Source organism: Homarus americanus, unplaced genomic scaffold, assembly GCF_018991925.1.
Source record: "Homarus americanus isolate GMGI-L3 unplaced genomic scaffold, GMGI_Hamer_2.0 scaffold6354, whole genome shotgun sequence".
NCBI classification, from domain to species: Eukaryota; Metazoa; Arthropoda; class Malacostraca; order Decapoda; family Nephropidae; genus Homarus; species Homarus americanus.
In genome coordinates, this window is record NW_024715548.1 from 340,396 (window position 1) to 363,616 (window position 23,221).

Sequence of the window (23,221 nt, forward strand, 5' to 3'; positions counted from 1 at the left end):
TACATTCCCAACTTTGCTTCCATTGGATGTGTTGTCTCTTCATACATTTCTTTGTGCATTGATCTCTTTCCCTCTGCTGCTCTGTAATTCAGTTCATCCTCCAGTGTTGCATTTTACTTTCTCTCAGGTATCTGGAACATGAAATATCTGCCATTCCACCTCCATTCTAACATTTATTCCCCCTTGTTTCCCTTTTCTACTTATTTCCATCACTTTGCTTTTGTTCACAATCACTAGAAACTGCCTCCTTGTACACTCACACACTTTCAAACTTGTTCACTAACATCTGTAACTTTTCTTCTCAAGTGCCCACAAGGTCACTATTATCAGCAAGAAGTAGCTGGTTCACCTCCCATTAACACCTTTTATCCTATGTACCATACTGGCTCCCCACTCCAGTACTCTTGCTTTCAACTCTCTCAATTCCCCATCCATGAAAATATTGAACACCTATAACAACATTCTCATTCTTTTTGTAGATAAATGAATGCATTAAAAAAATTTTCCCTTCTCCAAAAACTCTTCTCTCATGTTCCTCAGTGCTAACACCAGATCCACGCATTTTCTTCCTTTCCTGAACACACATACACTCCATTTCCTTAATCTGCCCTTTACTTTTGCAACGAATCTCTAAATAATACTCTGCCTTTCTTTTGGTGTTGTTCTGTCTGCCATGTAAAATTGTGCTCTTTGTTCATCACATTACCATCTCCCACTCTTAATATTTCCTGTGATTTCATCCACTTCTGGAGCCTTACCATTCTTAAGCTTATTTACTTAACCCCTTTCCTACTGGATGTCACTTTTACTATTTTATTTAGCTAATACCTTACTATTTTATTTAGCTAATGCCTACTTTATTCAGCTTATGTCAAATGATTTTATTCAGCACAGAGAGACCCCTAGTATCCAATGGGTTAATAAACTATCTCCACTAACACTAAGTACTGGCATAAAGTTACAATTATTGTACTGTATTTAAAGTTTTCAGATCTTCAAAGATTACTGGTGCAGTACTTAGTTCTGTATCCTATTCTGATGTAAAATTTGGTTTTAGATTTTTCACATTTTTATTCAATTATTTATACCGTTGTATGTGACCAATCATATAATTTAGATGTCCATGAACATTTACAAACACATACATATTAATTTTTATGCTATGATCAAAAAATATGTATTTTAAAATGTTCACAAGTTTTATTCATATCAAGTTTACTAAAAATTTAAATGGATAAGCCAGCCCAATATAATGTGTTTTGACTCTGCAGGTACGTTATCGATCAATTGTATACTTTGCGGTGAGCCTAGTGGATGCACTGCTGTTTATCCACTACCTAGCTGTGATCCTTCTGGAGTTGAGACACCTTACTCCACAGTATTCAGTTAAGGTCCTCAGGTCTCCAGATGGGGAAAGCAGGTAAGACATTAATATTTACTTGTCCCTGTCCTTGAGAAGTGTTTGCAGTTTATAGATCTTTGATAGAACCCAAGCAAGTGATATGCATTGAATCAAAATTTAGAGTATATATACCCTTTAATAGGACCACTCACTTTTAGAGGAACCTTCATTAAACAGTAAATGATTCAACTATGTAAAAAATTTATGTCCAATTTTCCACGTTCAAAATAAGAATCTGAATACCAAAACTACCATAACCTCATCAATTTAGCATTGTAGATCATGACAAAAGTTCTCATAGATTTGTATGGTAATTGTATCCACCAAATGTGTTCATATGATATTATGGACTCACAGGCATACTATCCACTTCTTCAAGCTGTTCTGTGGTTCTCTTAAATCTTAACAGGGATATTGGTTCCCATAAGATCTTTTAAATAATAAGATATAAGGCATGTTTCAAAGGGAATAATGGCTTGGAGGGATTTGTATTTCATGAAATTTTTACATACAGTACAGTATGTGAAGTGTTGTGCAAGTTTAAAGCATGCACTTTAGGTTCATAATGGGGTGTTTGGGGATATATTGCTCATTGAACTGTAGGTGTAAGGACACACACAGCATTTAGTTTTTCTCTCATAACTGTGGATATAAGGACATCCGAGGGCCAAAAGGATGGTAGGCAAAATGTTGTCCACAATTGAGGCGTTGCCAAAAGAGCCAAATATGCAAATTTGAGAGAAGGGTTTTTCCATTTTCTGTTTTCAATTCTCCGTTGATTGTTAGATGTTTAACACCCACAGCTTAATTGAATCCTGCAAGAGTTAGATTAGAAAACCAATTTCCTGAGTCCCCAAAAATGACTGATATCTCAAAACATGATTGACACTTATGCCCCTGCTTTAGGCAACAATTCTATTTAAAGAAACTCATATGTTCAGATGCATTTTCTTATTGCCAGTTAGGGAAAAATCGAACATATAAACCTTTAAAATTTCATGCCCCTGAATGGGATTCACCTTTCATTGTATTTTTGCTTTAAAGTCATATTTTTGGTTTAACTGTCACTTAGCCAAATAGTTGCCAAATTCATAGGCAGTCCCCGGGTTACATACGTTTTCTGTTCCTACTTACGTTCTTAAGTCAAAAATATACTTGAGTCGAAACATACCCCATGTGCATACCATGCTTACAGAACATGTTTAAAATCCCACTATATTATAGCCTAATTCCATATATACATCTACAATCACTTAATTTAAGAGAAAAGGAGAACAAAATAGTACAGTAAATAAAAGTAAAAAATAAGTCATCAGGTAAAGGTAATTGGTAGTTATCAAACAGGAAGCAGGATGTTTACTAGTCTGGAAAACCTGGGAAAGGCAGGGATTTTCACAACTAAACCTGGAATTTTATGTGAATTCAGTTCAGCTTCAAAATATTGTTACTGTATTTTGACACCAATCTTACCATAGATTAATGATGTACTATATTATAAGTAAATAATTAAACTTTTAGGAACAAATTCCAGTAAATAGTCCACTTCAATAACTGAATTATGTGTACCTATCATATGTCATGTTAGTGATCAAATAACTAAATAATGCAGGTTATACCAACTAATTTTGTAATGATTGTTGTCAGAGATGAATTGTTCTTATAAGTAAGTGACTTTATTTAGGTGGATTATTCCACATATTTTTAAGTCATATAGGTGGATCAAGAGTGTGATTTTTCGGTTTTGCCAGATATCCGGCTTTCTTGGAACGTCCAGGTCGACCCATGTGAATCACGTAATTCAGAGGAGAAAAATATGGAGGGGGGTTCATCATTAGGCTTGGGGTGGGTCCCAAAAGGGCCTTCAATTTCTTGATTAATATCATATATCATCTTTAAATTTCTCAATAATATATACTTATTTTTTGAAAACCTCTAATATCGTTATTCTGTCATAGTAAATATTGAATTTATATACCTGGAATTTTTCCAATTTACACCTGAAAAACTTGGAAAAGGCAGAGAATTTTGTATTTTTTTTTTTTTGTCTGGCCAGTAGACGCCCTGGGGAGACATAATGTGTTGTCTAATGTGCCCGGGTGGACTAATCCCCGTAAAAAAAAAAAAATAATAATTTAAAGTGTAAATTTATGGGACCTCATTCGTATCTGCCAATATATGTAAGTCACATATACGTAACCCGGGGACTTGACTTTACTATGAGTAATGAGAATCCACGTGAAAAAATTTAAGAAATGAGTTAAAGAGTTTGATGATTGTTGTTCTCAAGGAAAAAATAATATAAGAAAAATAAGAATGAAGTTGCATTAGGAATTGACATTTAGGGATTGTATTAAAATGTAGCAGGCATTTTTTCCATTAACATTACAAAATAATTACTTCTATGTATTTTTGTTTAGAATTTGGCTAAGATTAAAATTGTACATGATGCCTTTTGACATATTTTTAATTAATTCCTACATACCGGTGCTCCTAGTTGATTGTGTTATTTTGTTTTAGGTGGTACAATATTGGCCAGCTGAGTGTACAACGGGCAGCTGCATGGGTCCTAGAGAAGTACTACCAAGATTTCACCATCTACAACCCTTATTTGGATCGTGTGCCTTCCAAGAAAAAGAATTCGGTCAACTCATCTTTTAAATATTACGATGTTGATGGCAATGAGGAAAATAATGAGGTTGGTGGTTTTTTTTTTTTTTTTGTACAAGAATGGACATAGGTATGTTGTCTCTGCCTTCAACAATGATTTTTGTAAATGACAATTGTTTTGGAGTGGAATAATATTCATTTTTCTTATTGACTATCAAGGTATGATATTACATAAATACTCCAGAATTAATGGACTTTTGCTCTTGGTATAATATAATACTGTACCATAATGTGTACTTCTCCATTAAGGTGTTTCTTGCTTACACAGCTTTCTTTTATGATATTTTATTAATATACTGTAGTTAAATACTGTACAGGGTGTATAGCTATTTGAGGGATCTAACAACCAAGTAGAGACATATGTTTGCATTCTTGTCCTAAGGGTAACTGGTTTATGCCAGGAGATATCCCAGTCTACCTACCTTTAAGTTGGCTCCTAACTTACAGTTGCAGAAGTGAAGGCATTTGAGTGCAGTGCTGGCCACACAACTTCCTTGTACACTTAAAAAGATAAAATAAAGGACCCAGTTTGCTGCCTACACCTATATCTAACTCAGCCTGTGCAGCTTTTTTAAAACATGTACTTGTACTGGGCAAATAACATTTGAAATTTACATGCCCAGATATTATTTTTACTTGCCTTGACAAATATATTCAGGAAATATGCTTGCCCAGATTTTTGCATGGGAAAAGTTGGTAAATTATTTGTTAGTGGGCAGGGCATGAAAGAGGAGGGAAATAACAGAGTAAAAACACTGCGAACACTGACCATGTGACAATGATTTCACGTCTCTATGTACTTTGTAGGCAAATAAATAAATTTTTTATGGTAATTATGGCGCCGTCGGATCTCCCGTGGCGACCATGTTTTGGTTCACATTGTCATATATACGGTCTTTGTTTACATGTTAAGAAATGAACAACGGTATCATCGGGTGGATTGAATTGCTTCATATTGTCTAGAGATGTTGTTTGAATGATACTAAGAAAACCGAAACGACACTGCACAGGTTAGGAAGTTAGGTGAGGTTAGGTCAGATTTTAATAGGTTCTGTGCATTGTCATTTCAATTTTCTTACTTAGTATCATCCAAACAACATCTCCTGAAAAAATTTTAAGTCCATAAAGTCCTTCTGGTACTAACCATCTGCTCCACCATTACCAAAACGTAAATTAAATATCTTAAAACATCCAAATTTGTTTCAACTCATAGATCCCTTGTGTCCATCTAAATGGTGTCATGTGATGTCATAACTCGTGTCACCTCATTTCACACCTGCAGGATGTGATCACCTACCCTAACTACAGTACTACTCCCCTCTTCCCTTCCCCAACAATCTAGTGTCAATGGCAGCAACACTTGTCATGTGAGGTCATAACTCCGGTCACCTCTCGTCTACAGCCTCTCGACTTGGTGGTTTCTTTAAGATGTTGCAACTTGAAACTGATTGACTAGTTGGCAGCTTAATGTAGAGATAAATTACCTGCACCTGACATAGTCACTAATCCTTGTACAATGATGACAAGTGGCCTATTGACGGACCTACCTGGTTAAACATATACAGGGAGGTGGTGTCATGCAGCACCTGCCAAATTTCCATCTTGACACTGTATTTTCCTTTCAAAATATTTGCTTGTCCGCCAGGCAGGTGTCAGGCACATGAACATGAAAAATCAATTGCTGAGCCCCTAGGTCAGGCAAAGCTGGGCTGCCGGGCACAGCTTGGTATCCACATTGCACCTAATAGCCATCAGGGCTAAGGACTGACATCCCCTTTACATCAAAATTGGTTGGTGTTATTTCTCACTCAGTGATTCAGAGACTTGTGGCAGAAAGCTTCTAACTTTTTATATTTTGTTGAACCAAGCAATGTAATTTCAGGGACAGACACGTGCAGTTTTAACTGCAAGTGCCCGAAGACGTGACTCGGCACACAATGAGAGATTCTACGAGGAACACGAATATGAAAGAAGAGTACGCAAACGAAAGGCCAGACTAATTACTGCCGCTGAAGAAGCCTTCACACATATTAAACGCATGCATGAGGAACAAGGTACTCCAGAATATTTTTATTTTATTAGTTTTAAGTTATAACATTATGTGTAATGTGTCATCTGTTTATTTAAAAATTTTCAACAGTAATTTCAGTTGATTGGTCCATTGAAACCCTATTGAAAAACCATGACTTCTATATTTCCATATACAGTATACTTTTCTCTTCATGTATTTTCACTTTCCTTCCATTTAAACATCAGACCTTTCCTCTGTCTAGCATAATTATCCTTCAATTTCATTCTCTTTAGACTTCATAAGAATATTTAATTTGCTAAAAGGATAGGATTGTCCATCTTCAACAAGCATAACAACTTTGACTGCCATTATATCCCATTGACATTTTGTTGTTTCCGATCCTTGCCTTCATTTAATACATTACGTACTTTAATTTTAGAAATATTAAATAACTAGGCAACTTTACAAACTCCCACAGTACATTGCTCATTGGTTGTTCTGATTTTTATGCTGGTCAAAGAATGGAAGTTTGCCATTCGAGCAGTGTGTGTGTGGGGTTGTAAACCAGATTTTGGTGTTGTAATGTGTGGTGCAGAAACCATGCAGAGTGAAACCATGTAATGTATTGATGTATTTTATGCCCTATATATTCCAGCTGAAGTTATCTGAATGTGGGCTATATACAAAGAATAAAGTTGCAAACATGCATAATATTAAAGAAATTTTATTTATTCATTAGCCATTTATTAGCCACTTTATATTTTCAGGTCCTAGTGCTCCAATGGACCCCCATGAGGCTGCCCAGTCCATATTCCCGTCCTTGGCACGAGCCTTGCAAAAGTATCTGCGTATCACAAGGCAGCAGCCCAGACATACCATGGACTCCATCCTCAATCATCTAGCTGTGTGTTTAGCACATGACATGAGCCCTCGAGCATTCCTAGAAAAATATCTTGTGTCATCTCCCATTTTACAGGTATGTTTTTGAATTCTTTAATGTTACACATTCACAGTTAATTTACAATATTAGTTTATAAATGTTTTGTTTGAATTTGTTCTGACTAGGAATGTAATATATAGTAAAAAAAAAACGAGTACCGGACTAATTAAGCCACAGCGATATTGTTAATCAGACGGAATCCGTTATTTGGATATATATACATATATATCAACAGGGAGGCACAACTGTTCAAAACAACTGCCAGCATATTACACTAACACACATTGGCTTATTTAAGCTGGGTGGGCTCGCTGTGCTCACCATGTTCCCCCACCCACAACTTCTTGGACCCCACCCCACCCCCCACCCCCCCCTCTGATATTCCTGGATCCACTCCTGTTGTGAATCAGAAATAGGTGCACAAATAATTATGATTTATGTGTAAATTAATGGTCTTTATCAGCTTAGATTAATTATACACAGATTGCCACTCATTACTTTGGTATCCAGTAATTTAATTTAAGCATTATTCAACTGCTAAATATGCAGACATAAAATTGGTGAAAATATGCTGTATAGAAAATTTATTTAACCCATAAGTTTGTTCTGGATTTGCTTGCAGCTCTCTGTGCTAATAGGGATTCTTCTCATAATCCACACTCTTAGAAAGCAGATAAATTATGATAAAATTTGCTGTACAGTATATGATTTTGAATTGTCATTTTGAGTGAAATTATTGTACTCCTTTACATAACTTAATCCTCCCTTAATTTTTTTATGAGCCAATACAGTTGCAGGCAAGGCCCAGACATGCAAAACTTGTTAGGACTTGGTGACCCTTCAACTAATCCTAATTAAGAAGTAAATAGGCCATCACCTCAGTAAACTTTGGTGAAGCAAAACACTGTGAAAATTTGCAAAGAAAAGGCTTTTAGGGAAGAAGAAATGCAAGTTATGTCATGATAATTGGATCATTTCTTCATCTCATTTTTCTTCACTGTCTGTAAGATTTTAAAAGTTTGTATTATTACATGTGTTGCTTAGACTAATATTGTACTTGATTACTCATTCACAGAATGACAAGGAGCACCGAGGTGTTCAATCCTGGGGTCTAGTGTGTGATCAACTTCTATCTCGTCCTATAAACAATGGTACCATTTTCCAGCTGCGCCAGGCTGATGTGTGTCTTTTGTGCTCTGTGTCCCAAATACCACATTTCTCAATCGCTGAGGAGATCATCCATCCAAAGAGTAACAAATTTGTTCTCCGACTGAACTCAGAAACCAGTGTATAAGGATACGTGTGACTGCGGAACCCTAGATGTAATTATGTACACCATGATATCAGCTCCTATAGCTGAGCTTCCTTATATATAATGGAGTCATATATTGCACATATTCATAGACAAATCAGTCGCCACAGTAAGTCATACCAAAGCAAATGGACATATTTTAGTGATTAAAAATGCCAGACTCTTCAAATACTGTGTTCCTCTTGGAGTACTGACCTGAACTACAGTATATTAGAACAACCTTTGTGCTTGATATTTATTATGTGCTGAATGCTAATCCGTCAACAGTTGATGTCGTGTTTACACAATTAATGCTTCTCAGTGTACAAGAGTTCTGTGTAATGCATATACAGACTTGCTGAAGCACATACTGTAGATGGTTTTTGAAAATGGTAATTTGTGAAGACATTATTACCATCCCTAGAGAATTGTTAAATAATTGATAAATACTCAAATTACATATTGAGGTACAGGAAGTACTTCAATTATTGTAAGTGTCTCTAATCAGATGCTTCCCTTGTGCAGTGTGGCTGTGTTGCCATGTGATTTAAGCCATGTTGCCTCATCTAAATCAATTTTTCATTTAAATTTGTCATTTTGTGAAATATACTGTATTTTTTAAATGCAGAGGTAAACGCTCTAATATTCATTTCAGAGTTCTAAGTTAGAATGAAGTATTTATTTTTACCTGATTAATTCATAAGCTCAAACAGATTTAGTTATTAAACAGAGAACAGAAAGTTCATCACTTTCTAGTCGTTTTTCTTGTAGGGATTTATACAGTATGTGGATGTATGTTGTGTCATAGGATACAGGAAGGTTGTATGAGGAGTTGTACAAGCCTAAACCCTGGGTCATACTTACTGTAGGATAATTGACTTTTGGCGAGTATCTAATACATTACACGTAAAATAAGATCTATTGTTCATGTTGCATTGCATGTTGAGAAGTTCTTCCTCTCAAAAATGTGTATGTGTGCCATGTCAATGGGACACTCATGCTAATAAGTCATCGCAATGATCATTTCATGCATTTCAATTGCAACAGGAAAATGCATACTTTTTATGTCAATTGTGCATATTCTTTCCATTTCTTCGTTGTACTCAATGCATGCAATAAAGCCATTCTTGTGACATTCATTCATGGTGTATTTCTCTACATATCTCAAGGACCATCCCATCAAAATTTGTAACATCCAGAAGTTCTTTTTCTGAGATATGGTTTGTATTGATTACTTGGTCTTCCAGGAATATATTTATTGAGGAGACTATTAAGTCACTACAACATTCAGGAGATGAAACAATATTCAGGGGACTCACTTGGAATTTTTTTATCAAGGCATTTGCCAAAAACAAAAAAGTAATCATCCTTTTACCAATTATTCATGTAATTCTGTGGCATCAATCTTAATTAGTACTGTTCACTGGTAACTAACTAAAATACAGATCATTAAGATTGATTCCAATACACAGTAGTCCATTTGTAGTAAAAAAATTGCCAAAAACATTTTGACTATACCATAAAAAAATCACCATTGGCAAAACTGATGAAGAATAACCCCAGCCCCGTTCTTGGTTGTTATGATACCATGTTCCTTGTGAGTAAACAAGAATTACCATTTACTGCCAAACTTCTTTTATAACACATCTGAGCAAATTTTCAGGTTAATGAGTCTGGTGCAATAATCATGTTTTGTGGATAGCCAAAGGATAAGTTCTGTCATGTACATAATTGTAAATATTGATGTTGTTATTTTTTTAGCTTTGTAATTAGTTTGCTATTTATTTTTTAATTATATTTAATGTGTCAGTACATTGCCAATATTTTATTATTTTAAGTAATTTTTATTTGAGGCAGACTGTACCTCACTCATCTCAAAATAAAGTTGTAAAATTATGCCTTGATATAGTTCAGTATCTTCTTATATTACAGTGTATGTGTAAGCTCTAAGAAAACTTAAATGTACTCATAGAACAACTAATGTATTTATGTACCGGTGTTATGCATATAATTGTGATTTATGTTTCTTTTTTATCATTATTATGAATTTTGAGGATTCTCTTATTATATACTGTTGCAATGTTTGGAGCACTGATAATAGAATCTCACAGCAACTTTAATGTAACATATTCAAAGTCTAGAGAAGAGTAACGTAGCTGTTGTTATTTTTTACTTCATTGAAACCTCACACAGGTCACAGATTATTTCCTCTATAAGAGAAAACATTGTGTAATAGCAAACATTCTTTCAGTTACCTCATCTTAGGATTACAAGGTGCAGTCATAGGCACTCTTAGAAGTACAGTATAATTGTTTCTTGTAACATTTTATGTACTGTGACTTATTGATTGATCTTATGTGGTCTTTTTAGGCATATCAACTTTGTAAAATAGATTAGTGAGTGCTGTTTATAATAGTAAATAAAATACAATTCTCCAAAAATAGACTAGTTTTGCAGATGCCTTTTGCCATAACCAGTTTTTCCACATTGCTGTCTTTCTCATTTTGTGGTAATTACAGGTAGTCTGAAATCCCAAATCACTTAAATACAGTAAACAACATTTACTTTATTGTTATTTGGCTGCCCCAGGGACTTTAAGTAAATAAACACATAAAGTTGATTTTATGCCATCCCAAACATTTGGCTCTCTTACTATCTTTTTCCTTAGCAGTTTTTTTTACTACAATGTAACTATTGCAGGAAACAGACTATCCCTTTATTTACTGCCATTTAGGAAGTCTTGTTGCTGAAACAAATGTTCTCCCATGTTCCCTCCACAAAATATAGCATCAAATGGTTCCAAATTTTTAAAACTTGCATTAAAGATACAGTTTAAGTAAGCACATTTTTTAGAACTTCTTCTTTTACTTAAGTATGGTATTCTATAATTTTACTCCAATACAATTAAAAAAAAATTGTGATTCATTACATGCAAACTAATACTACATTTTTTAATTAATTAATTATTAATCATAGTAAAAGAGTTGTGTGGGTGGAGGGTATGGTGTGGGTGTGGAGAGAGACAAAGCGATCACATACCTAGAGGACATGTGAAGTGAGGTGACTTCAGGTTAGGTCAGGTGGCAGTAGCCATTATAGCAGACTCTCCCTTTGATCTTCTTGTGTCTAATAGCACCTTGACCACCCACCTCACCTAGCCTACCCTCTTATCTCCTCTCCCCCATCGAATCCTCTCTCTTCTCCCCCACCTTTCCTTCAGCGGCTTGGACTTCCCATTATAAGCCAGTTGCTCTTTGCATATACCCAGACATGTCAACTCTCACGTATTTCAAGTCTATCTCACAGTCTCACGGGTAAAACCGAAAATTTCAAGGATTTCTACACCTGCCCCTCACTAGAATTGTGAACAGGGCACTTAAACAGCATTTTAAATCAAAATTGGTGGAAGAAATGAAATCAAAGCCATATTCTTTACCAATTGATGGATCAAACGACACAAGACTACTGAAAATTATCCCATAAACGGTGAGCATTTTCACTCAAGATGGGGTGTGTACTCAGTTGCTTGACATACGCATGACCAAAGGATTTACAGCTAAAGATGTTTTTAAGAAAATGAATGGAACCTAGATATTGTTAAATCAGGTAACCTTGTCTACATTCCATGGATGTTGTTTGGGGACAATTGTCCACCAGGAGCAAAACGGATGGCAGCACCCAATTCTCGCTTCTCAGTCAGGTGGTGCAGCTGATTCTTACAATACCACATGCAAATGCAGCTGAAGAAAGCGCTTTTTCATGGTAAGGAAAAACAAAACACCTTTCCACCCCAACCAAGACCCAGAAGAAACTCTTGGGAGCATAATTACTACGAAAATGGCTCTTCCAAAGGATACTCCAGCTTACAAATTCGAACCTCCAAAGGAGTTTCTCATGGCAGCTAAAAAGGCATCTCGGGAGTAAAACCAAGCTCACACCAACAAACACTAAAAGACTCCTCAAAGCAGATAATAACTGTCTACTTGTATATAAAAATCAAATAAACAGGAATAATATATTTTTATGATGTTTCTCTAACATTTAAAGTGTCTTCAAGATTGAGGTCTCTCTCTCTCTCTCTCTTTTTTTTTTTTTTTTTTAACAGGTATTAGCCACCCGGGCACAGGTCATTTTTAATGACCCGCATCAAGGCCTGGGGGGGGGGGCGAAAATATAATAAAATAATAATAATAGTTATGATGATAATGGTGGTGATAATAATAATAATAATAAAATTAATTAAAATCTATAAAAAGAAATAATTACCCCGTATAAAAAGAAAATAATACAATTTATAAAAATAACAAATAAAAATAATAATAAAGATGATAATAATAAAATTAATAAAAATAAATAAAAATATATAAAAATAAATAAAAATTACCCTGTATAAAGGAAAATAAAAAAATAAAAAATAAAAACAATAATAATAATAGAAATAATAACAAAGAGCCATAAATAATAAATAAAAAACTATCAAAAGTGAGAAATTATATACTGTATGTATGTTGTGTTGTCAAAGTAAGAGAAACAATTGAGACTGCAATTGTGTGTAAATGAGGCAGAAAGTCAGATCAGCAACCTGGGACTTGGTCACAATTTTTTTTGACGTCATATGGCAGCAGGGTCTACCATTAGACAACATATTATGCTTCCTGTACTTAAAAGAAATGAATTTCAAAGAGGCTGTAATTCTAACATGCATTACACAATCCCGTCTTAGATATAAGTCCTGTATCTATACATATGTGTGAGACTGAGTGTATTTAAAATTCTGCCCCCAGTTCTCTTGTCGGAAGGTAGATGACAGTGCAGGGCTAGTTGGCCAATCAGCGCTCAGTTAACAAAATCATCAACCAATCACAAGAGAAGAAGAAGTCAGCTGAGAGCGACGCACGTGATATTTGTTTGTAAACAAAAGATGGAAGGACAACCACCTGAAGAAACGACCAAATTTCAGTGAGACTGAAGTGTGCGTCATGGTGTGTGAAGTGTGCGCCATGGTGTGTGAAGTGTGCGTCATGGAGTGTGAAGTATGCGCCATGGTGTGTGAAGTGTGCGCCATGGTGTGTGAAGTATGCGCCATGGTGTGTGAAGTGTGCGCCATGGTGTGTGAAGTGTGCGCCATGGTGTGTGAAGTGTGCGCCATGGTGTGTGAAGTGTGCGCCATGGTGTGTGAAGTATGCGCCATGGTGTGTGAAGTGTGCGCCATGGTGTGTGAAGTGTGCGCCATGGTGTGTGAAGTGTGCGCCATGGTGTGTGAAGTGTGCGCCATGGTGTGTGAAGTGTGCGCCATGGTGTGTGAAGTCGCCAAAAGAAAGAAAATAATTTGGGGGAAATTGGACTCGAGATGTACAATCAAAGTGAAGAATCATGTTTGGTAAGAAGTAGTAAAGGCAGTGAATGTTGTGGCTCTAATACCCCACAATGTTGTTGAGAGGTCAAGCGGAAGTTTTCTGATTTACGTGAAGAAAAGAGTGAAGAAAAAAGCAGCACAAGATAATAAATATACTGGTGGAACAGGTAAGTCATAATATTGTTAGCCTAGGTATTGATTGCCACTGAAACAAACTTAACTCTGTTTTTTCTGAGGCTTGCTACGATCTGAGGTGGTTGTAAACTTCATCGTGAATTAATACACACATTTTCCTTATATGAGCAGCACATTCATTAAAAGAAACATCGTTCTTCGAAGTTTGCCGTGTGAGTAATAATATTACCTTGACGTCTTTGCCTTGACGTTCTTAATGTGCACACACACACACACACATACAATATCACACAGTAAATTCTATATGATCAATGATATATAGCAACGTGAAAACATTAAACACAAGCTCACTCGCCCCGGGCTTTTAGTTGGCCGCATTGCCAACAGATTGCGTTGATCGGTGCTCAGTGGTTCACGTTTTTTTTATTAGTAAAGGTAGACGCTTTCCCGTCTTTCTTATTATAGTATTTGCTCCTATAGTAGGGAAGCCTTGGTTACTCTTGCCCTTACTCCATATGGATAAACACAATTTACGACGACAGTACTTGTTGTAATCCAAGAAAATGTGGGTGTGTGGCAATGTACCAGTGTTTTACATATATTTATAAACAATTTAAAGGATTTTTGCTGACAGAATTATGTCTATGATATTTGGTTAATTGTGAGTGTCTAGGTCTTCCTATAATTTGAACTATAATACCCCTTTACGGTAATCTTTACCGTATGGTGAGAAGAAATATTAAATGGCGCTGTTACCTAGTTTGTTTTGGACTACTGATAAGACATTAAAGGTAAGTTGAGATTTTTTTTGTGGTAATTCTAAACTGCGTGTGTTCAATGAAATCATACAGAAAGTAATTAATTTAATTTAATGTGTTTAATTATTAAAGACATTGCGATTACCGCTAGTTATACAGTTAGTCGATTGATCAGAGATAATTATGTATTTCTTAGACCACAGATTTGCGGCACAGGATATATACTGTAGGTACGGCAGCCTAATGCGCATGAGTGGTGGGTTGACTGTACAATGTTAGTTACTAAGATGGCCTTCTTTTTTACTAATCTATCTAACCTAACTATACTATTAACAACACAGTCCGTCAATACGGTAACCGTACCTCTATATCCACCGCGCAGATTTGCAAACCCATATAATATAAACCCGTGAAATATAAACAAGAATGATAATCTTGTATTTAAGGCCTGAAATCAAGGGCGTGGCGAGACTGAGAACTTCCCCAATTACCAAAGTAGGTATAGCCTGTAGGTATTGTCGGGGTCATGCACAGGATCTGTCAGATGGGGGGAAGGGAGTGAGCAAAAAGGACACCACCCCTGAGGGAGGAGGCGAGCCTTTACAGCTGTGGGGTTCGGGAAATGTTTTTGAAATCTGATTTATTTGAGGGCCACGTTGAGGCAGTTGCTATGGATGTCCCTTGAATTTTATATATATATTTTTTCATGAAAATATAGTTAATATACAATAAAGCAACATGGATACCCTACCCTCTTGTTACTGACGACTGAAAAAAAAACACCATCGAGGAGGGCACTTTGTAACTGGCAGGACAAAGGGGCAGGGGGCTCAAACCCCCCTTAAGCCCTACCTGTGCGCGTGCTATATAATGTAGCAATATTTGGTTAAACCAGATATTGTTGCATTATATAGTTCATCGTTCATAAAATGAACTAAGTAATCTACCTAACCTAATTTTAATTAATCTATCTAAACTTGAGCTTCACGTAATTGTTAGTACAGTACTGTATTATGCTTTCCATTTAATCTTCCTCCCCATCATGCGAAGATCACGTGTAACTGCCAGTGATCCAACCATAACATTGTACTAACAGAACAAACAGCGGGGTAACGTAATATTTGTCCTGTCTTCCTTTACAGAATAGAAGATAACTGCGGGGACTTATCTGGACCGTTATTAGCATTAGCGCAGCCAGCTGCCTTGATTTACACACAAACCAGTGCTTGTTTGTGCTCTACTAAAGTAAAAAGAAAACTCAATAGGCTGTGTTCCTCCTAATTGCGCTCCTAATATACCCATTAATGCATTAACACGTTTCTTGTTATACGACCCACAGGTGGGTTGTGAGGTACTTTAAAAAAAGGTAAATATTAGTCCATTGAGTGTCCTCAGGTTTTTATACATTTTCATTTGTAATAAACTGCTAATTTGCACAAAATTGGCGGTTAGGTTTAAGTAAAACACCATAAAACACACAAAAATCTATCCTAACCTGCTGGAGGATATAGCCGCCAAAAAAAACACCACATTCCCCCCAGCAAACAACGCCTGCGCCCCCTTCACCTGTCTGGTCACCATTGCCGCCCGCAGCACATAATTAGACATAACTTATAGACACAAGTAACCTGGGCGCAGAACCCAACGAGCCCGACGCCCGTCCAAGAGAGGGATCACTGCTCCCAGGCAGGAGCTCTGTGTCATAGGCAGGAGTGTGATGTAAACAGGGAAGATGACCACAAGCATTAAGATTAAGCATAGAGATAAGGGACACCCTATTGGAAGAGGAAAAGTGGCCTAACAAAGAGAAAATAGACAAACACAGAGAGAAATTAGACAACTGGCCACATACACTACGCTACAGTCGTATGGTTTTTTTTATAGTCTGGGGTCTGTAATATTGAAAATCGGAAACCTGCGGACAGCAAATGAACGATTAACTTAATTAAGCTATAAATGTTACATTAAATATTCTGACAATGGAAGATTACACTGTCTATAGAGTACTGGGAGCTATACCCTGTACTGGCTATACTGGGAGCCCGATCGGTCGGGTGGTGTAACGACTGTAATTACAATGGGTGATTTTTTTTCCGCTTTGGTTCTTGTTTGTCCATTTTTAAAATAATGGACACATTCTGGTAAGGGATCAGGTAAATGATGCACCAAACAATAGTTAATAACCTATATATATATATTTGTGTGTATTGTTTTTTCAAGCGGTGTTTGATACATGGTGCTTGGACGCTGCGCACGTAATTTTACACATTCAAAAGAACACCAGCACTTTTTTTTTTATTCTTCAGAGGGAGAAAGAGCCTTGAACGATGACTCGATTAATTTTTAACGAGGTGTCATAATAGTTTACTAAGTACAGGTACTTTTATTTTGTCTCACGATAATTCAGGAACAATTACTAGGCTGTTAGCGTTCTGCAGACTTATTTGAACTAGGATTTTATAGCATGAATTTATGGAACTCCAAGTGTAAAAGAAAGGTTTGTGAATTATTAAATTTGTTTACATGCTAATTTTATTATCATATTCTTTGTATTATTGTTCAGTCTATCTCCTGGTCTATCATCAGTCCAGTGAAGTGGGTTGGTCTGTCAGTTCCTGCAAATTGTCTGAAAGTTGACTTCAGTTTTGTTTGTTTTTCTTACCCAACATCCTTACCAAACAACTTTGTTCATTATTTCGAAGGTTTCAGTTTACCCTCTGACTTGCCGAGGATCTGCTCAAGTGTATTTTAGTTACACCCTGTGAAAGGATAAAAGAGACTCAATTATTAAACTGGTATTTATTGCACAGGGCAAGGGATGTTGGTCTTGGTGGAGCCCGGGACGACATAATACATAGTGGTAGTGAGTCAACAATCACCACACACGGGTACACGTAAACACACTTTGCTCATAAACACAATTCGTCTCGAATTTTATCTTAAATACCATTTTGTCAAGATTATGTAGTTAATATAGTGCAATAAAAAATACCAGATTTTTCCTTGAGACCACACGACTCCAACTTCACATCATGATCTGTTTTTATAACCAGTGACGTTTCCATATCAAATTTATAATGAAATACAAGATAACACAGATCTCGTACTGTCTACCATAAGGTTAAGTCTGGCAGGGAATAACAGAAATCATTAACCATTTATGTACTTGTCAGCATCAACATTTTATAATTTGTTTATTGTAAAACTCATACATTTTTATAGTTTATATATGGCAATAATCCATAGCCCTTATTCTTGGACGACCCATAGTTACTAATGAAAGGTAGTGTACCTTAATTGAGTGATCAATCTGGAAATTTTGAGAAATATTATCCATTCTAAGAGCACCGAGTCAAGACCCTGTGACGCCACTGTTATCAGTACACTCCCCAACATGTGCAACACCTTAACGGAAATAATCAAACAATACCATCATTACAGGACATTGGAAATATCCTACCATCTACGGATAACTTGTACTATCAACGGTTGGAAGTCTTTATCCTACGGTTTGGTATGACATTATAAACCTAATGCACAAGGAAATCTTATATTATATTATTGGTCAATTGTATACACACTACGGCACTACACACACACACTACGGAACACAGTAATACTTGTTATGGTACACACGAGGCATCAAAGTGGAATACATGTATTAACCCAATATTTCGGAACTGTGATCCTCAAGTGGAATAAATTTCCTTGTTGTTAAGCTGTAGTCCAGAATAATACCAGATTCCCTTTATTTGTATACCAGTATGGTTTTCAGAGTAAAATTTTACAAACTATTAAAAATATCCAGATATTACCGTAGTTATCTAGATACAGCAGTTGTTTCAATAGAGGGGAAAATCTGTTAAAAAGACGTGAATAAGATCTCAGTAAATTCAGTATTAATGTTATTAGGACAGTCTATTGAAGGATCTCAGTTCAGAAATACAAATGTCAACTTTAACTTAATATTAAGTTATATCACATGTCTTAAGTACCGTTCATCAGCATTATTTTGTGCCGTCAGCGGCCACGCAAACCTAAATTTTTACCACACTGTATGACCATATATGGACACAATATCAGGTAAAGATGTTAAGTTTTACTGAAAAAATAAAACAATGCAGGTGTGCCATGTTGTCAAAATAATGCATGATGAACTCCACCACAAATCCGCTACTAACGAACGATGCCCTCGGCATACCCTAGCAATGTGAAGAGTGTCGAGTGGCTTCCCATAATACGAAGAAACATATCAATGGCCGACTGCACATGGCTGCTTAATTTGGGATTTTGTCTTCAGACATACGATTCCTACTTTTTTTCATATATTATGTTGTTTTCCACTGGTTAGTCTTCATATCTTGGCGTACTCCGCAGAATTGCCTGTCTGCGTCACTCGAGGATACTTGTATTATGCTCCCACTTTTGTTGTTCACAGTATCACCCCCTGGTATACCACAAAAATAGCACAGTTTTGCTGCGTTGACACGCACACGTATACCACTGAAAAAATAGTGGCCCTATTTTAACTTACCCATATAGGGCTATTTAAGTCAGCACCAGACATTATTGGGGTTTATTTATAACTATTGAGCAGTCTGATAAATTGAATGTCAGTATCACTTTAATCTGACCAGCCAGATTATAAGTATATAAGTGTATTTCAGTGTCCAGCACATTGTTATGTAAATTCAAGGACTTAGTTTTTAATGACATTCACAGTGAAAGTACACACACAAACACACATACAAACACACGTTATTTTCTTCTGGTGAAGATGGGTTTAGTCCTCTCTAATTTCTACACCAGTAAAGGCTGTTAGCCATAGAGCGCATATCTCGTGTTTCTTGAGGCTGACCTGGCGGAGATGTAACCGGCTGGACGAACTCGAACGTTTGAAGATGTCGATATGACTGAAGATGTGGACCTGTCTTCTGGAGAACTGGTTGCAGACGTTGACATAGAGGTGGGAGATCTAACCCCAGGTGATGATGGAGTAATTGTGGGAGACGTTGGTGCTGAAGGAGTGTTACCGAAGGCTGTCTTATAATATCGGAAGTTGGCAAACTCTTCAAGAGCAGAATCTGGTGATGATGGTCGTAACCTGCCGTTATTGGGGCCGCGGGAAGATCCTCTGCTACTGACATATCGACCATGGTTCTCTCTGGGGATCTCATCGTTGCTGCTTTCACTGGCATCCACAAGGGACTTTCTGTTCTTAAGGGTGGTGGATGTTTCCTCTTGGCTTCTGGGAGAGATGGAGAAAGCCGAAGGGGTCTGTCGGGATCGGTTGTTCGTTCCAAATCGTTGCTCATATCGAGTCTTCGTGGAAGCCGTCACACCCGAGGCGTCACGACGCCAGTCATAGTTAGCAAAAGGGTCTTCCACACCATCGTAGAGTTCATCAACTTCTTCAGCGTTTAATGTCTCTTGACGGACTGTTCTTGTTGATGAGGATTCGAACCTGGTTGGTGACTGAAACCTCGAAAACCTTGTATCGGCCGAGGTAGATTCATGTGCGATTGAGGTTGAGCTGGTAACACTGACCACAGGCTTCCCCACCCTAAACCCTGAAGAGAAGTGCAGAGATGGTCGCAGCGTTGTTATACGAGGAGTAGTTCTGAAAGTGGGCTGAGGAGTGGTCGTGGGTCTTGGGGTCGTGGTTGTAGTTGTTGTAGGTTTAGGAGTTGTGGTTGTTGTGGTAGTTGTGGTTGTGGAAGTAGTTGTCGTGGGTGCCGCTGTCGTGGTACTGGTGGTACTGCTGTCTTGTGACTTCCCTTTTCTGCTTCGCGCTCTGTTGTCATTTCTGTGTTTGTCGTCTCCATCGTAATATTCGAACTCGTAGTCGGGATTATTTCTCGCTTGTGGATCTTCGAGTTCCTCGTAGACATACTCATAGTAAGTGGAAAAAGTTTGCTCGTATTCGTATTCTTGTTCCGTAGTGGTTTCGTCCACACGGAACAAATCATTCTTGCTGTAGTACCGCGTGGACCTCTGGCAGTCTATATCCCACCAGTTGGTACAGATAAAGTTTTGCTGATCAAACACCGTGTTGTTGGGACACAGGAACCGGAAGTCACGGATCTGGGGAAGAAATAGTTAGGATTGTTAGACTGGTCATTACTGAAGAAAAATAGTGCATTTCTTAAAAATTAGTACCTGACCCCCTCACACACACACACACACACACACACGCACACAAATAGGTTTTATTCCACTTACAATTTACAATAAAATAATAATATTTATTCATACGGCAATAGATCATATCATGACACTTAAGTATTCTTAGCATCTTGCTAAAATATTGGATAATTTAACATTTACATAAAGAAACACACTCCTTCCTCTCTCTTGATATTCTCACGGAGAGTCTTAAGTGTTTTTTGTTTTTTGTTTTTTACCTGTTACTTATTTCCTCATTCATCCACAGCTACTCTCACACAATGTACGTGACGTGTACTTTTTTTTTCAGTTGTGGGTAATTTGTTTTTATTAGCACTGTGCCCAAGGCCGCGGGTAATGGCTCTTCACCCCCACTTAGGCCCAGTGCGAGGCTACTCATCTCAACTTCCGTGTTCTTAACAATTACGGTATTCATATTATGAAATTTGCATCTAATTGCAAACTACAGTTTGTAACCTTGAAGAAGACTTATTTTCAAGGGCACAAATATTCATAAACAGACTTAGAAAGTGAAATCTAGTCATGGAATAACTTACGAAATACAAACAGTACCCTTGAAAAACTTTCATCTGGATAGATTATTTATTTATAAAGAAACGTGAAAAACGTGCACGAAAAAACACAAGCCGATAATTTTAGCGAACTATACGATTTCCCTTTCAGCCTTATCCAACACGTACGTCTAGACATGTAAGACTTAATGATTGGAAATATTTTAGACGACGTAGGTGACCCGGTCCAACGGGACACACGCAACACCCTCACGACACCCGACCAAACTCCCTTGACCCCCTCCACCTCTGGCCTTTTTTTTTTCTATTTTGCGGGGCCGCTAAGCATGTTTTCCTCTTCTTAATTATCTTAATGGAAAGGCGTCCAATCCTCATTTTTCTTCAATTATATGTATAACATATAAGGCATTTTTATTGCCTAGAGAAAGTGATTTCGATACAATTAGAATTGCACGAGTTCAAGTGCACAACTTTTGATGTGTTCGGAAAAAAATCGCAAGAAAGTATTTTTTGCTGTGAAAAAAAAAATAAATAAAATTAGGTTAAGTTAGGCTACGGTAAGGGCCGTAAGGCTAGTCTAGGTAAGCTTTGTGGCTTTCTTTCATACGTGCATGATGGATGCCCTTCTAGGAGGACCTTCTGATCGCTACCGTGTTCCTCTTATCTGATCTCTGTTTCCTTTTATCAAGTATTCGTGATTAAATTACTTACTATTTAGCAATATTAACAAGACAAGAAATTGATTCAGTAAACTCGACTGTATTAGTAGAGATGTTTTCGTTATACTTCACTCATCAGTGAACCATTGGCCTTCAGCCTATGAGAACACCGGAACTTAATTATAATTTATTGGAATGGAACTGCCTATCCCAGTATGTCCTCACCAGAACGTTTCACACACCTCGAGAATTCAAACATTTATGGCAAACGAAGAGTGCAACTTACCATGGTATAATTGTTATACACTGGCAAGACTAGGCTTAAATCTCCAGGGATGAACCTTGTACCCGTCACTAGTAACCGCATGGGTACAGAGGATATGGAAGAATTATGTCCTCTTGAGAAAAAGCAAATATTCTTAACGTGAAAGTACTATTACCAAGCGACGGGGAAGCGTCAGATTAAACAATGGACAAGGCGTGGGAAGTAACGCAAGACCTTCTGGAGAGACGTTTGTAAAGTCACTGATTTCAAGCTCCTCTTCGTATAATTCCTGAAATACCCAATCCCTAATCAATATCTCAGTCCGCACTTGATACTCTAGAACCGAGGAAAACTTTTATTAGAAACCGCAAGATATTCAACGTACAGAAATTGGATTGTGTTTAGCTTTGAGTGGCATCAGGCGCGCGTCATGATGTCGGCGACGTCCACGAGGGATTGTGCAATATGTATTTGGTTAAGCTCCTGGACACACACTCACCTCGCCACTCTTCGTTTGTGCCGGTCAGGGTAAACTTTGGTGACCTTATTTTCCAGAGAATTGTTTAGAAGGTAACCCGATTCAGTTACATTGTCATCATTTGTGAAAGGAAAATCAGTGACCGTAAAGTAAATATTAGCGAAAGTAAGCCACAGGAAGTGCAGTGCTTACAAGCCTGATGCATTTCCGAAACGAGTAAGTTCCACGAATGCCTCATTTCGAAGAACGGTAGGCCTTAAAAATCCCACAGAACATCCTTTACGATTGTAAACATGGCATAAAATTCGTGTCGTGAAACAGCCAAACAATGACAGCAACACCGCTCAAGTCAACACTACATTCCCGTATGTCTTGCCCTGTGGTTGGAGTCACGTGTCCTTGCCATCACTGCTTACGTTGCGACACCACCACGCGATACATGACAAGGGGAACATCCTCCGTGTTTGGACACTGTCATTAAGCTCAGACCAAGGCTGATATCTGCACTGCTTTGTCTAGTGTTGGCCAGACTTAGTTTACAAGCCATTATGCCATCACGAA

General features: G+C 37.3%; 2 protein-coding genes across 4 annotated transcripts in view; one reads left to right on the forward strand and one right to left on the reverse strand.

Moving 5' to 3' along the window:
* LOC121857894 (vang-like protein 2-B) overlaps window positions 1-10,752 on the forward strand; it is an 86,626-nt gene extending 75,874 nt beyond the window's left edge. For all 3 annotated transcript variants that reach the window (XM_042354135.1, XM_042354134.1, XM_042354136.1), the window contains 5 exons: window positions 1,272-1,420; window positions 3,920-4,097; window positions 5,952-6,123; window positions 6,848-7,056; window positions 8,096-10,752. In XM_042354135.1, coding sequence (XP_042210069.1) covers window positions 1,272-1,420; window positions 3,920-4,097; window positions 5,952-6,123; window positions 6,848-7,056; window positions 8,096-8,314 — 927 coding nt within the window. In that variant the 3' untranslated portion in view covers window positions 8,315-10,752. The remainder of the gene's footprint in view (window positions 1-1,271; window positions 1,421-3,919; window positions 4,098-5,951; window positions 6,124-6,847; window positions 7,057-8,095) is intronic.
* A 6,592-nt stretch (window positions 10,753-17,344) lies between these two features.
* The window catches only part of LOC121857895 (mucin-5AC-like), a 113,737-nt gene continuing 107,860 nt past the window's right edge, over window positions 17,345-23,221 (reverse strand). The window contains exon 4 of the mRNA XM_042354137.1: window positions 17,345-20,644. Within this exon, the coding sequence (XP_042210071.1) occupies window positions 19,379-20,644 (1,266 nt within the window). The 3' untranslated portion in view covers window positions 17,345-19,378. The remainder of the gene's footprint in view (window positions 20,645-23,221) is intronic.